Below are 17,287 nucleotides of genomic sequence, written 5' to 3' on the forward strand. Positions count from 1 at the left end.
AATATTTTTTTTCATAAAATTTGTAAAAGTATCATACAAATACATTTTTGTAGAATATCAATCAAAAAGTTAAGTGTTTAGAGATTAACAACTGGTTCCCCGAAAGGCCGGCATTTTAAAAACCAGGCATAACGTGGAAAAGCGTCGAATGGAAAGAAATTAGCCCAAGCATTTTGGCACGTAATACTTATTTATCAATCTCTTCAATTACGGTTCAGTTACCCATTTTTTCCTTAAGTCAGCTATCACTGTTGTTTTACACGTATTGTAATATACTAAGATAATACTGGTCGACATAGTCAGTGAGTGGGTATCGCCATTTTCCTAGACAAGCAATTCTCGAAAATCGGCTCAACAAAATTGTATTCCCCTATGAAAATCGTTGTTTGATAGCTCATTTTTCTCAGCAAAATATCAGTAATCTGGTAGCAATTTGTTATTCTTGAATTTTGAGCATGAACTTGTTTCACATGAGGGGATGAAAAAGCAGTTGGCGAGAATTACTTGCTTGTGTCACAAGTTGTGTAAGTTGTGAGAACTACCTCTTTACCAGGGAGCGAGTTGTTTCGCCCCAATTACCTGTTCGCCCCAGGTTGTTTCACCCTGGTTATATTTTGCTCTTTTCATTAATAAAATATCACATCATTTAAAAAAATATATATATACTTCAATTTTAATGCTTTTAATTATCATCCACTTTCTTTTGTTATTTTGACATTGTAATAGCAAATTGATTAATTAGTTTTATTATAAATCGTTATTATTTTAATTGGCTTGACCATTTGAAATAACAATTAGGATATTGTTTAACTATAAACTAGCTAGCTTCAATCAACATGTTGTAACAACAGTATAACTGGTTTTATGCCACAATTGTAAATATAATTTAATTAGTCATTTAGAATTTTTACTAACTGGAGATTGATTCCCCATACTTTGCATGGAAATTTATAACCAGGGCGAAACGATCCAGGGCCAATGGGAATCGGGGGAAAAACGACCCAGGGCGAACGGGAATCAGGGTGAAACGACTCAGGGAGTGAACAGGATTCGGGGCGAAACGACCCAGATTCCCTTCACTAGTATGCTTTTACACAAGGAGTTAAATATAGAAGGATTCGCATCTCATAATTTTTCACAATATCTCGCATGGCGAGATTGCAGTATACTTGCCACAGCTATTTGCCACCTATACTGCTATTGAAGTCAAAATTAGGTAATATAAAACATTGATATCACAAAAGCAGGGAAAGCTACAGTTATAAACATCCTTATATACACCCTCAGACCGTTTTTTATCAATTTAAAACAAATTTAATGATGATCAGGTTTTGAAGAAGGAGTTAGAATTTTGATTTAGGAGGGAATACATTTCTCGAGGGCGTGACTCAGGCTGCCATTTTTACATCAACAGTTGGTCAAATAAAAACATTGATATCACGAAAGAATGGGAGGCCACAGCTATAAAATATCTTATATACACCCTCGGACAATTTACAATAATTTTATTACCATTGTTCAGGTTTTGAAGAAGGAGTTTGAATTTTAAATGAGGAGGGAAACAGCTGTCGAGGGCAGGGCTACGCAGTCATGAGTCAAAACCAAGGCATATAAAAACATTGATATCACAAATGCAGGGAAAGCTACAGCTATAAGACTCCTTATATACACCCTCATACCATTTCTGATCAATTGTAAATAAATTTTGTGATGATTGATCTGGTTTGGAAAAAGGTTTTTGAATTTTAAATGAGGAGGGAAGACTGCCTTCGAAGGTGGGACCAGGTTGAAAATTTGATAAGAGATTAAGGTCTCGAATCAAGGTATTGATCACAACAAAACATTGAAAAAGTCTGGAGGCAATTTGAGGTGGAATATATTAATTTTTTTTTCAAACCACTGTCGAACCTCGTTAAGTCGAAGTCGAAGGGACCATGCGAAAATGTTCGAATTATCCAAAGTTCCAGTAATCCGAGGTCGAGGATAAACCGGAAATGCTAGTAGTTTGGTCCATGATTGTTTGTTGTGCTTGTACATGTACATGTACTTCACTTTACACGGTACTTCGTAATGTCATGTGTTTCATATCAGAAGATATTTTTTTGTATGTTGTATATCATGTTTGAAATACTGAACAGCACCAAGTGTTTTAGTGAAATTTCCTTTTCATTTTTCTATATAAAAAATGTCATAGTTCATAAAATGCTGCTTTGTTTGATTCACAATCAGGAGTATCATCAAACCATGTGCTCTACAATATTATGACGAAATTTCAAATTCTTTAGCGAAACGAATGTAGTCGTTGAAATACCCTTACTATTGTCTGTTTGATGTTTCATTAAATAGTCAGATACCATTACAATTCATATGCATTTTTTATAAATTTTTTCAAAATATCAAAATATCCGATATCACTGTTAGTGTAAATTCCCACATTTTATTAATAAAATTTGTTTCTTGTAACAACACACGCAATTTTTAAATAATTGAGTAAACAAATCAAACCATAAAGAGTGTCAACAAATTAATTTTAAAAACCACGCTAATTGTTGTTAAAACACACTTCAATCATGGTTTGTAATAAACAATCAGTTTTCCGACTAATTAGTTGACTTCGAGATGTCAGGGTTAATTAACATCGAAGTTCTTTTGAGGGGACTGATTGATTACCTCGAGTTGTCTGAGGTTTCGATTCATCCGAGTTCGGGTCATCCAAGTTGAAATTGTATTGGAGTAAGGGGAGTTTTGCTGGGACTTTGAAATTAGTTCGAGTTATCCGAGATTTTGACTAATCCGAGTTTGACGCATGGAGGTTTGACTGCATATGGGTCAGAATACACTATGTATCTACATTTATCGTGATGACATGTTGAAGCGATGGAAATCGTCCGCTATTAACAGGGCATGATCAGCATCAACGAAATGCATCATGGAAAATCTTGCTGTATATCACCCCACGCAACCCATTTATTATCATACTACATGTATGTAAAATTGTGCAAGATTCCAATCCTTGCTATATATAAATCCTTGCTTTATAATACAGCTGTTTTTTTGTTTTTTATAATGTAAATTTGTTTTAATCTTTTTGTCACAAAACCTGTTGCTGTTTTAGTCAGCTGCTGCATTATCTATGCACATATATTAGGCGTTGCTTATATTGGCTATAAAAGTGAGCACCTTGAGTTTCACCAAACTTGAAATTATATTTTACCCTTACCAGCAGCTATTTTACATAAACAAATGCACATCAAAGATTTTTGACACAACTGTCCATTTATTTCAAGAAGATATTGAATGCCTTTCCTATAATCGTAAGAAGCCGTTAGCTATACTACAATTAGGATATTACGATCATGGCTATTTTTTCTGAGGCAGGTTAGGTTCTTTAACAGCCATTGGAACTGTACATACATTTCCTGAAACTTTTGAACCATATTGATTTCTTTTCAAAATAAGAAAAAGAATAGAAAAGGACCTCAAGAATATCCGAAAAGATTAACTTATTTTTACAAGACATGATCTTTGATCATACATTTTTTATTTAATTGAGTGAAGAGAATATTAAATTATCTCCTTTAGGACAGTCACTTTTTGTTACTTTTGGGATATGTTTTTTTTTTCGTTGTTACATGTATATTGGGGAACCATTACGAAAGAAAGATACATGTACATGTTATAATGGTAGCACTCACACCACTTAGCGGTGTAATTGAAAAGCATGATTTGACTCACAAAATGATACTGTTGCCACAAAATCCAAGAATGCTCGATGATAGTACAGTGACAAAATGATTCAGTTAAAGAATATATCCTTTGGCAGTGAAAATGAAATACTGCAGGAACGACAGACATGTTTGGTAAAAACGCCTGTGTTCCTGCAAAAAAATATTGTTTTATATTAGTTGCACAAATAAAAGAATAGTACAACATATGAGATTCAGTCTGGTAATATCTAAACCAATTTCACATACACAATGTGGGAAACCATCACTCGCCAGCTCACAAAATACGAGTATATGTGTAATTTGGCGAGTTCTCATTAGATTATACTCGTCAATTTGGCAACAGTCATTTGATTAGCAAGTTCCAAGGAAAGTTAAGCAGCCAACAGGTTATTTAGGTAGACATCCCTTAACAACATACATTAAAAACATTTTCCCTACATTTTAAGAAGTTTAGCTTTAGATCTAATATGTCGAGTGAATTTTGGCATGATATGTACAATTTTATTGATGTAAAGCATTATTTACGATCTGCCATTTTAATTTCCGGTAAAATGGGATGTGCCAAAACCTACGTGACGGTCCAGATCTCGAATTAGTATTCAAACAAAATTATCTTGGTAATTTATGATATGTTACCTTAAATTATTATATTTTATTGTCAAAATAAAAATGAACAAGAAGCAATGATAAACATTTTCTTGTTTCATAATGATGAATCTGTTGAAATATAATTTTATTTTTAAAATATGTGTTCAGAAATAGAGTACTTATTGTACATGAAAAACTTCAATGGGAGGGAATATTCGAAAATGGAAAAGTTTTTGATAAATTTAAAAACAAATGAAAAGATAGTTGAAGAAAGAAAAAGAAAGGCAGAAGATAGTCAAATCCAAGAGAAAACAAATGATAGTACAGACATAAAAACCCCCAAAAAATTGGCTAGTTGAATTTCTATTTGGCTAGCAAGATCAATATTCCACTAGCCAGAATGGCAAGTTGGGGAAGAAAATGGTTTCCCACACTGATCATACACTGCATTTGACCATGTTAATCTACTTAAATCTACTACCCACTACAACACTGTGTGAGGCTTTCCTGTTACAATTGAAACAAAATGAAAACATTTTCTTTGAAATTTAAACCACTTTGGTAAGAACCTAAATGGTTTGGAATAAATGATATAAAAGTATCCCAAGTACTTACCAACCGTCAGGTTAAAAAGTTCTTTCCTTTGTATAAAATGTAAAGAAAAAGGATAAAAATAAATGTAACAAGGTTTCAGTTGTGTTTGCCAGCAAGTCCCATATAAGTCCCCTCACATTCATCATATTATCACAGAACCCAAACTTTTGAATTCAGCATACAATTTTAAATCTAAATACCAAGTTTTATAATATTTTGGATGGCGGCCATTTTGATAGGCAGCCATCCAGAATATGAAACTAATTCACACTCATATGGTTTTGTATATCCGTTATGTTTGGTGAAGATATCTCAAGGAGACGATAGACATTTAATATATTTGTAAAATTATTGGTTGAACAGTTCCTGGTTTGAACCTGAATGCAAGGTTTTATCATAATCTGTTCGAATGAAAGTAAAATGTTGCTATTTATACAACCGCAAAAAGTGTGTTTTAGTTACATATATGATGGATTATTGATGCTGTTGTCATTATTGTTAATTTTTTGGTTTGCCTGCAATTTCTTTAGTTGTAGTTAACCAAAAGTCATGAAACTTTGATATATTGTTACTTGTTGCCAGAGGTAGCTTGTTATATGGGATCACTTGTCCTTGCTGTTCAGTGAAATAGGTGTTTATTCAAAATTGATGTAGGAGGTTTATTTCTCATTTAGTTCTGACAATTATTTTATATATCGTATAATATTATTATTTATATTTCTATTTTGTCTATAGGGGCCAAAGTCACAAAAAATCGACTTTTTTAATTTTCATCCAATTTTGAAAAATGTTTTAGTTGGATTCTTATGGTGTCATTGAATCCCTGCTTGTATTTTTTCAATCAGTGTATAAATATATTTCTTAATTTTTTTGTGTAACAAAGGGTCATAGGGACCAAAAGCGTAATTTTTTTGAAGACTGTTTTTTTTTTTTAGCAATTATTCAGCTCAGTAATATTCTATTATTTATGCATATAGAATTGAGATCTAGTCTTCATATCAACATAGACCGTAATTAAATAGATTTGCAACTAACTGAAATCTCACATTATCACACAGCGGGGAATGACATCTTGCACTTACTTAATCGACAGTGACAACTTCACTTTGAACGATCTCAAGTGAAAAAGTATTGTGAATATCGAAATACCGGTAAAACCTTCAGTTTTTTACATTACAATATCTTAGCTTCATGTTCATACCACATTTTTCTTTCTACCAACACAAACAAAAATTGAGTATTAAAAAAAGAAGTGACCCCCCCCCCTCCCCACCATGAATTTAATTATGAAAATTAGTCATTATTTTAACATTAACTGATCACAACTTTTTTGTTTTTAAAAATAATTGAATAAAATCTACAGTTTCCACATTTTTACACCTTCTGATCTTCTGGATGTCTGCTGTAATTTATTTCAGGTCATTTCATCAAAAGGGGAAAAAGAGTAGTTTTATAAATAAGTGGAAAGGTGTGGGAATCTTGTTCTCCATCCTTCCATTAATAAGTAGGAAGGCAAGAGCAGTGATTTTAACCAAGTGAAATTGGTGGAAAAATTCAAATTGGTAAAAGTGTCAAGTTTATGGAAATCTTATGTTCATTAAGGAAATGATTTTCTTAAGCTGAAATCGGTTTTAATTGAGTATAATCAACAATCTGTTACTATAATGTTTTTTATATTAATGCAAATTAACTTTTGGACAGTTTTAAAAATTTAGGAAAAAGGTGATTTATATTTGTGTGTGAAGTTGGATCAGAAGTATGGATTGACATTCAGTTAATACATATTAGGAAAAAAAACAGTTCTTGATATTAAATATGAAAAATGCAAATGTATGATCACAATTTTATTTTACATCAGTTAAGGAGGTAGACCCAGAGTAAAGGACATAACTATTTAAAATCAGTGATATAATGTATGTTTGTATTGAATTCAATTTCACCAAAGCCTATCAAGCTTTCATTTGAAACGGAATGAAATGACTCCAAGTTACAGAGATGCTTACATGATATCTATGTAAAATGGTTTTAAGAAATGTACAATTGATTTTTAAGAGTTATGCCCCTTACCCTAGGTCTTACCATCTACCTCCTTATTCGAAATTTTATTCATGCTATAATTTTCACAGGAATCAAAAATCTCCAGTGCTAACAGCACTTTGATTATATTTTCCATCTGATTTTAATGACTGAAAGCAGAACTTTATAATTAAATTGAATTTCAAAATATTGTGCAATATTGTAGTCAAACCAGTTGTTGTGTCCATAATGAACTGTAGGTTCGTATGTTAAAGTGTGTCAAAAACTAATATTTTGTCCACACTTGCCTCAAGTGAACAGTGTTCAATTGTCTGCAGTCATATTATGCTGCGCTAAGCAAAGTGTTTTATATTAGTTTTGAATAAATAATTATGACATCTTTAAAATGTTAAGTCTTGGCTGCATTTTTAATATTTCTTAAGCTTCTAAAGATCACAATGTAATGTTTTGCTTTGATGGCATGACTAACCCCCATTAGTAGGGGTAAGTTTTGTCTTTTTTTTTTTTTACTTATTTTCTTAAATTCAAATAATACTTTGTTTTGTATGACTTTTCTTTACATGTAAGCTTTGCTTGCTTATCATTTTGGCACAGGTTTTCTCAATAAAATCATGAGGTAAAATTTTACTGTCTACACGAAAACATTTATTCAATTTCAGCATAGGAATATGAAAGCAACCAGTTAACTGAAATACCAGAATGACTTAAGTGGAAATGTACTTTTGTTTTCAAATAGAAATTACTGATTTTTATGAATTTTTTCCTTTAAGTTGCAGATAAAATGAAATAGGGTTGGTCAGGTATTCATAAGCAGATATATGTTTTATGGCCTTATTATATATCCTATATCTTGTCTTCTTTATTTTTTAAAAATTTATATTGATATAACCAAAATTCATAGTAAAGATATATTTGTACATGTATTTTTGATATCAATATTTCTGTGATTCACTTACGGGTATGAATTTATGTAATCTTTATTTGAATGATCAACTTTCTAATTTTACAGCTTTCTCAGAAGTAAAATTGTAAAAATAAGCTACCATGGACTTCCAGCACAGAGCTGGAGGAAAGACGGGATCTGGTGGAGTGGCTTCTGCATCAGAATCAAACAGGGACAGAAGGGAGAGATTAAGGCAGTTAGCCTTGGAAACTATCGATCTTAATAAGGTACTGCTATGATGTATATGGATAAATATATAGTTTAATACTTAAAACATGTTAAACTAATGATTCATTTCCAACTACATTTTAAATATGTTAATTTTCATGCAATTTTCATTTTTATTGAACAATTTTTTCTGTTGCAACATGGTTTCCAGATGATAGATTGAGAATTGTTTTGAAACCTTGCACAGTTCTTTAGTACTATAAAATATTCTATTAGATGCCCATTTTTATCCTATTCAATAATTTAATGGAGTGTTGTTTGATCTGAATGGAACAATTGATAGGTTAATTTTAATTAGATTGTCAATTTGAGCAACCAAAATGTGCTTGTATTAATAGTACATTTATTGATGATATACATTCAATGACAGTATATAAGACTTCTTCTCACCTTTCTTTCCTACCCTTGCATTAACTAACTGTTTGTCATAGTGTCACTGTAGGAGTACCCCTAGTGAAGACGAAATGTAAAAAACATGTTGTATAAAAAATACACTTGATTTTAAAAGTGATTAGGATTGCAGTAAAGATAAAAAAATAAAGACTAAAATTTAGCACATATCTGAAAAGAAAAAAAAAACACTGGGCAAGCCTAGCATTTTACCTAGATTTTAAGCCTCATACATATATATTGTTTTTCTTTCAAGTCAATACACTGTTATTGTCTATATATTATATACAATCAATTAATGTCAGTACATGTATATCTGTTGTATACTAGCACTAGATGTCACATGAATTATTATAGTTATTGTTCCTGTAATGGGTCCATGTTTAGAGAGGATAATTAATTGTACTGGTTTGGAAACTATAGTATGTCAACGCTATAAAAAAATTGAATATATACATGTATAATTTTATTTTTCAGGATCCATATTTTATGAAGAATCACTTGGGATCATATGAATGTAAACTATGTCTAACACTTCACAACAATGAGGTTTGTACGGCTACGTATCATATAACATGTTCAGCATTTTAACTTCAAATATTACTTGGTATATTATATAAAAAATATGTAGCATTACTGTAACCAAATCTTATGGGGTTAGTAATTGAAATAATTTCATTTTTGCAAAAATGTTCCATTCAATTGACATTATTAGTGCCAATTTCAAATAGACATATTTGAAAAGTTGTTAACACAGCTTTTGACTTATTAACTTCATGTTTTTTATGTTTTACAGGGAAGCTATTTAGCTCATACTCAAGGGAAGAAACATCAAGCAAATTTGTAAGTGTTTATTTTCCCTAAAAAATATATATTTAATCTTTTCATGAAAAAATACAGAATAGAGTTATCATTTTAAATATTTATTAAGTCCTAAGTTTTGAAATCATAATAGAAAATAGTAGTGTGATGTCATTGCTTACCATCAATTTTACAATGACAATATATTGTGAAATGGGTCACTGATCCAAGGTTTTTTTTTAATATTATACAAATACTTTTTCCTTTGAAATGAGAGAATCTTAGGTAAATATCTTTAAACTTGTCAGCCATGTGTTACTTTTCATTTCATGTTACTTTTTTTTAAATTCAGTTCTTTACTTACCAAAGTCATGTTCAGCTATATAATAAACAGGTTAACACACAAATACCAGTAGTTTATACTTTAAAGTATTAAGCAGAAGGTTTTGTGAAATATTTTTAACATGTCTGAATGGACCTTCATGGCACAAGAGAAAAATTTACCTAAATTTCAAAGTCCTTTCACAGTGCTAGAACTTATTAATTGTACATATTTAGACATGGAAAGTTTCTTCCAGTATTAAGGTTTGATGAAATAAGATACATACATGTACACAGGAAAAATTGCAATTTGTTTTTAGGACCAGTATGGAAATATTTGTTTTAGGACCAGTATGGAAATATTTGTTTTTAGGACCAGTATGGAAATATTTGGTTATAGGACCAGTATGGAAATATTTGTTTTTGTGCATATGACAACATACAGTTTCCAAAAATATACAAAAAAACATACACCTTTCATATAAAGTCCTATGAAACACATATAATTACCATTTTTTTTTATTAATTAATCCATTAGTCCTTTCTAAATGTTTTTCATAAGTTTTTTTTATTTGTCCTAAACATAAAGAAAACAAAGACATGTTTTTATGGAATGGAACATAAGGAAAACATATGGTACTGTTTTTCCTGTTACACATGTTGTGATTTAAGGTACTTGATGAACAAATATAGCAGGCTAATAACTTTAATTACATAAGAAAATAGCAATGTAGCCTTGTAATGTGATAATTTTTTATGATGAAATCATTGGAATTTAGTATTTGTTTTTAATTAGTTGTGTGTTTATTTTAGAGCTAGAAGAGCTGCCAAGGAGGCCAAAGAAGCCCCTGCCCAACCAGCCCCTGAGAAACCAAGAGTTGATATAAAAAAGTTTGTCAAAATAGGTCGCCCTGGTTATAAAGGTATAAATCTTCATGTTTACATAAAAAAAATAGTAAGTGTCTAAAATTAAAAAGAAAGTTATAGGATCTCAAGCCACATCATCAGACTCTAAAGGTCTGTTGGTATACCACTGTTTAATAATGTCTGCCCATCCATTAAATAATTCAAGAGATTTCAAGATTTCTTGTAAAATACATGTATGCCTTCTGAATGGAATCTCCTCTTTGTTTTTTTTTTTCTTCTTTTTTGCTGTTTCGTATCAGAGTTTTGACACTTGAAACACCTATAAAAGCAGAAAGCAGAATCAGCATATTGTGCTTTTAATGCAGCTAATTATTTAATGGTACAGGAGTGAGGCAGTTTTTTAAACCACGACAAAAAAAATTGTGGTGATATAATTTGGCTGTTGGCATCCATTTCTTCATCTGTGTATTGAATACCTGTAGATACATGTAGATACCTGTAGATACTTGGTTTTTGTGTGATAACTTAAACATTTGCTGTTTTCACCACAAAATGATGGTTATTCTGATTATTGTGTTATTGACACAACCATTTTTTTTTATTTCAAAATTAAAGAGGTCAAAAAGCGGCCAAAAAACAAGTTTTTTCAAAGAATTAAATTGAAGATACTCAGTACTGGTTGTGATATTGATATCTCTTGCAGGTTCTACAGCATATTATAGATCAGGCTAAGAATGTCAGTGTAGTACAAAGCAAGCTCTCAATCATTATCATCCTAAAATGCATGAAATATCTGCCATAGGACCTTAAACTACAATCAATCATATAACTATTATAAAATGGTTTTTATATAATTATAATAAAATGTTGTGACCAGAAAAGAAGGATCTGTTTAGCTTTATATTGGATAGACTATTTTGTTTGACTAGTGTTTGTCTTTTCTAGTAACAAAGCAAAGAGATCCCGAAAGCCATCAGCAAAGTTTGCTATTTCAGGTACGTTTATTATCATTTGCCCAAAAAAGTTGTAACTCTATTGTCTGTCTGTCTAATATTCTGTAAATAACAATTTCCAATTCATTTTGAATAAAAGGAATCTTTATGTCTCTTTTTTGTTAATTTTTTTTTCTTTTCATAAAGTGGCAAAATTAGCTTTTTTGAAAATTTACTAGGTGAAGATTTATGTTTATACATTTGCACAAAATTGAAAGGCAATAAGACAAATCACAAACATGCTTTAACTTGACCAATAATCCAAATAATGTATTAGACATACATGTACCATGTTATCGGATGCACTTTGTCCTTTTATTTTCACCTGCATTATTTATTTAAGTAAACATTTCGTATAGTAAACAAACTGTATACTGATTGTTCTATTTAGATTGACTATCCAGAGATAGTTGAGGGAATAATGCCCAGACATAGGTTTATGGCAGCTTATGAACAGAAGGTGGAGCCACCAGACAGGAAGTGGCAGTATTTGTTGTTTGCTGCTGAGCCTTATGAGACAATTGCTTTCAAGGTGAGTTATAGTCAATTCAATTTTGATGCTGTTTGACTTCCAGACTTAAATGACATACGTAATAAAAGACTTGTCCCAGCAGTTTATTTTTAGCAATTTTTCTCGTTAAATTATTTGGAAACATAAATTGCACACACAAATAAATTGGCTTTATTACAGTAATGTACTTATTTTTTTCCATCTAATTATCATGTAAATGTTTAAAAAAGGTTCAAGTAGCTCAGAGGGTGAGATAAATATCTAAATAGTTTATTCATGATGCCTAGGGGAAGATGCTTTGAATCTAACCTGATGTTACTGTCAGTTGTATATTTTTTATCATGGCAGAAGATTGAAACTGAAAAAAAGATGGGTAGAAAAAATATGTAAGATTTGCTAAAGTAAAGTTTAATACAACCAGTTTCTGATGTCTGCTCTATATTACAGGTACCCAGTAGAGAAGTGGATAAGGATTCCAAGAAGCTATGGACTCACTGGAATAAGGAAACAAAACAGGTAACACCTGTCAACTACATGGAATGTGATTATTGACTCTTGACCTCCTTCTATCCCAAATCAAGTGTCAATTATCACATTCCTGCTGAAAATCTACTATTAGTATAAGAAATGTTAAAAAATTAATTCTCAAAAAGATAATACCAATCATTGAATGGCATTTACTTTTATTAATGTAAGATTAAGAAGCCTTTCTTTAATAAAAAAATGAGTTTTAATTGTGTCCATGGAGTTAAGCTTGTTTGCCATACTCTTTCCTTTTATTTCTTTGTTGGAATGCGTGATTGGCTGCACCTTGTCAATATACCCTGTTTTTAGGGAGTGTGGGATACTTAATTATTCTATAGTGTCTGCATGTTATGAAACTGTATACTGTTTTACCCTTGTCCTTAATTCCATAACAATTTTTTGTCAGTTTTCTCAGCAACTACTTATCACAGAGGCTTTTTAGCACATTCTTTCTGTAGGTATGCCATTATGGTGGGATTCATTTTCAGATAAAAATTTGACAACAACTTCCTGTTTTATTTTTTACTTAATATTTTGAAAGTTGAAATTTTCGTTTCATCACAGTGGCTTGAAATTTAAACTCATTCTTCCCATAGGTATGCCATATGGTGGGATCCTTTCTTCCTGTAGGTTTGTCATATGGTGGGATCCATTCTTCCTGTTGGTATGCCATATGGGGGGATCCATTCTTCCTGTTGGTATGCCGTATGGTGGGATCCATTCTTTCTGTTGGTTTGCGGATCCATTCTTCCTGTTGGTATATCATATGTAGGGATCCATTCTTCCTGTTGGTATGCTATATCGTGGGATCCATTCTTCCTGTTGGTATGCCATATGGTGGGATCCTTTCTTCCTGTAGGTTTGTCATACGGTGGGATTCATTCTTCCAATTGGTATGTCATATGATGGGATCCATTCTCCCTGTAGGTATGCAGATCCATTCTTCCTGTTGGTATATTATATTGTGGGATCCATTCTTCCTGTTGGTATGCCATATTGTGAGATCCATTCTTTCTGTAGGTATGCGAATCTATTCTTCCTGTTGGTATGTCATATGGTGAGATTCATTCTTCCTGTAGGTATGCCATATGGCAGGATCCATTCTTCCTGTTGGTATGCCATATGGTGGGATCCTTTCTTCCTGTAGGTATGCCATATGGCAGGATCCATTCTTCCTGTTGGTATGCCATATGGTGGGATCAATTCTTCCTGTTGGTATATCCTATGGTGGGATCCATTCTTCCTGTTGGTATGCCATATGGTGGGATCCTTTCTTCCTGTAGGTATGCCATATGGCAGGATCCATTCTTCCTGTTGGTATGCCATATGGTGGGATCAATTCTTCCTGTTGGTATATCCTATGGTGGGATTCATTCTTCCTATTGGTATGCCATATGGCCGGATCCATTTCTGGAAAACTTTCTTTTAACAAAGAACTGTTTATTTTTTTTATATCGTGATTGAAATAGAGGGTATCACTATTGAGCCGTCACTCACAGAATTCTTGTTTATAACGTTTAATCTGTTTTCTTGGTCATTGTACTTGGATTATGGATATCTTGTTACTTGCTATAATCATAGTCTCCTTGCTTTTACTATCATACTATACCCAGTGTTACAAAATAATACATGAAACTATTAAGATGGCAGTCATGGAGTTAATATGTACATTTTATCTTTTTAATCAGCATGTTATCAGTAAAGAATAAGTATGAAATTAATTCAGATCTGAACATGCAAAATACTCTTGGTCTTATTTTCTGATGAAAAAAGTTATGATCAATATTGTTGTATCGGTGAACTGCTGAGATACTATACTTAACGGTATTATATGCATTTATAGCATGAGGATTGTTCGATCTATGTCATTGGTGAGGTCATAGAAGGGAGATCACAAGAATTTCCACCATGACAGATGTTATATGCCAAAATCTTTTCATAGGAATCATGGAGAAAAAGGATTTACAACTTGAATATTGCAGAATATCAACTTGCGTTATTTAATATCAATACCATAACAAATGAGCCTCACCAAGTTTGTTATTATGTTGAAATTAAATAACTTGAGTTGATATTTTGCATTATTCAGCTTTCACTCATTATGATACCTATAAATCTATTGTATGACTAATGTTAGTTTGTGTCTACATTCTGGATGAATATATTTAAGTGATTTATTTTTCAGTTTTTCCTGCAGTTTGCTTTCAAAGGAGATTCAAAGATTCCATTGCCTGCATCATCAGGGCCTCCTCAGCAGCAGTCCCAGGCACCCCCTAATGTGCCTCAGCTGCCATTACCACCACGCCCGCACAGAATGCCGATGCCACCAAGGCCACCACCACCTCCTGGCATGATGATGAGACCAGGACCTCCTCCTCCAATGGCCCCACCCCCAGGAACATTTATGGGACCACCAGGAGGGATGCCACATGGACCACCACTTGGAATGCCAGCTCCCCCTCCTCCTCCTGTGCCACCTCCAGTGCCACCTCCTGGGACATCACAAGCGGGAGGGCCAGGGCCCATTGCCCCTCCACCTCCTCCACCTCCATCCAAACCTCCAGAAGTGTCATAAACTCATTGACAATTATACTACCAATATGGATTGTCTTTATAAAGTGGAGTCATTTTATCAAATAAAAGTAAAAATTTACACTGTAGTTCAGCTCTTTATACCATCAGAAGTATAGACAAGATACTCCACATTTTAGTAAAATTTCATTGAAAAACTTCCAAGGGAAGATAACTCTGTTGTCCAAAACAAAAATTAGAAAACTTGTTGAACACATCCAAGGATACAGTGATCAAATAGTGAATATTTAAAATAGAGAAGACTTATTAATGTGAAATTATATTGTCTGATCGGTGGGTTTTTGACATGCTTGTTTCAGATTTTCATCTGAACTCTAGTTCCTATGATCTTTCAGCCATATGGTAAATATTATAGCTTATTTGATTTTACATATATCCTGTGTTTATTCATTGCTTTGATCACAGTATACCAGTATGTTACTTTGTCATAATGAGTTGCCACTATTTATCTTTTTATAACCCTATTGACTAGTTGCTATTTTTGTATTAACACATCCTTGTCCAAAATGGACTTTACCCATTGATTTGAAGCAGTTTTTTATAGTTTTTTGGGGGGATTTATGATCTACTGTTGTTTTACTTGTATGTGATGTGTGCTTTGGAAAACTTATTTGTGTAAAAATGATTGTTTCATGTAATTTGTCTGTTTACCAAGAAGACCTGTAAATTCAGAACCCCTTCAATCATATTTAATAACAGATAGGCTTGTATTTACATAATGTGAAACATTAATAAAAACATAGAAAGTATAAGGAGGCATTAGTATATCAAACAGACAGTGTCCACAATTGATGTTAGGTGACTGAACCAGCCCCACCCCCAGTGAATAAGCATTAGTTCTTTGTACAGTAGCAAAAGCCCCCTTTTTTTGTTGGAAAAATTTGTTTCATGGGTTTTGGGGTAAAAATCGACGACTAATTATATTCACAAAGGCTTTATCTAGATCTACTACTGGTATATGTGTAGATTCCCTGTCTTTTCACATGAGATTTATATATTTTGTAACTTTCATATTCTCAACAGTATTTCTCTTATTTACATTCAATGATGGATGTTCATTTACCTTACTCCTTTCTAACCAAGACCTTTGCGCTAAACCATGGTCTTCAGGTTTTCTGAATGGGGGTGCGAACTGATCACTGATAAGCAATTTAACTTGGTTGTCTGGCATGATTTCTCTTAAATCACAGGCTAAAATGTAAAAGTTTTTTGGGGTTTTTTTGTTTGTTCAAAAGAGTGGTGTGATCGCACCTGTCGCACCTACTGGCTACGACCTTGTAATCATAATTAAGTGTTGCGTGGTTAGGAAACACCTACTATTGAATTGTAAGCTACCACTACATACCAATTAATTTATTGAATTAGTGTAGAATCAAATGGAGAAATAAGGCAGGTAAATACGTCCCGAGAAAACGCTTCTTTAGTTTGTTATAGCTATTCTGAATTTGGTCTTATATCGTATATCATTGGTTAAATGCTGTAGCGTGTGTGGAAATTAATACCTTACCAAATATTTTTGTAGTATCACTATTTCCCTGAAATCAAATTTGGTAAATCGTAATTAGTTGTAATAAAGGATCTGACAGTTTTAGTTTAGGGCACACGACTGCTTGCATAGAGGTTACAGACCACCAATTCAACCAATGAGCATTTGGAACGTACGCAAAAATAGTCCTACGCAGAAATTACCCCTGTTCCTCATAGTGCTGTGAAAAAAGTTCTCATCTTATTTAAAAAATTTAAACAGTTTCTGAAAGGAAAAACATTTCTGTACATTTTATAGGTGCATTTTGCTTCTTGTGATGTGAAGCCTAATCTCCATAATGATTTTTAAATATACCCCTATCTTGTGAAAACACTGGGATTTCCCATGCTATTTATAGACTCTTCACTTCCGGTGACCAGTAGTGCACTGCAAGTCTGCTAACCCCACATGCCATTCTGAGGATTGTCAACTGACATATGTAGAATCATGCTGATATATAGTCCTCTGCAGGTTAAAGTTAAGGTAAAGTCCAGAGAAGCCATTGAATATTGTGAAATTAGCATAGAAGCCTATGGAAAGTGGAATTAGTGGTTTTTAGCCTTACGTTCAAGCCATGGCAAAATGAAAAGTTTCTTGAAATAGCTTTAAACTACTTGAAGATCTTGTTAACTTTGCCATGAGAGG

At 32.6% G+C, this 17,287-nt stretch overlaps 1 protein-coding gene across 2 annotated transcripts; it reads left to right on the forward strand.

Moving 5' to 3' along the window:
* Positions 1–24: 24 nt before the first annotated feature.
* Positions 25–15,178, forward strand: LOC148608908 (splicing factor 3A subunit 2-like). Of its 2 annotated transcripts, none has more exons than XM_088541983.1 (9): positions 25–176; positions 7,957–8,117; positions 8,986–9,057; positions 9,305–9,351; positions 10,444–10,553; positions 11,443–11,492; positions 11,881–12,021; positions 12,448–12,516; positions 14,711–15,178. In XM_088541983.1, exons 2-9 carry the CDS (start codon positions 7,992–7,994, stop codon positions 15,098–15,100), a joined length of 1,005 nt encoding a protein of 334 aa, XP_088398109.1. In that variant the 5' UTR covers positions 25–176; positions 7,957–7,991; the 3' UTR covers positions 15,101–15,178. The 2 variants fall into 2 exon arrangements, with proteins under 2 accessions (XP_088398109.1, XP_088398110.1); XM_088541984.1 differs by having other exon boundaries at positions 77–180.
* The last annotated feature ends 2,109 nt before the right edge of the window (positions 15,179–17,287 follow it).

The sequence above is a fragment of the Perna viridis genome, chromosome 8 (assembly GCF_037379345.1).
Source record: "Perna viridis isolate PV_CMFRI_1.1 ecotype Kerala chromosome 8, ASM3737934v1, whole genome shotgun sequence".
In the NCBI taxonomy this organism is placed as follows: Eukaryota; Metazoa; Mollusca; class Bivalvia; order Mytilida; family Mytilidae; genus Perna; species Perna viridis.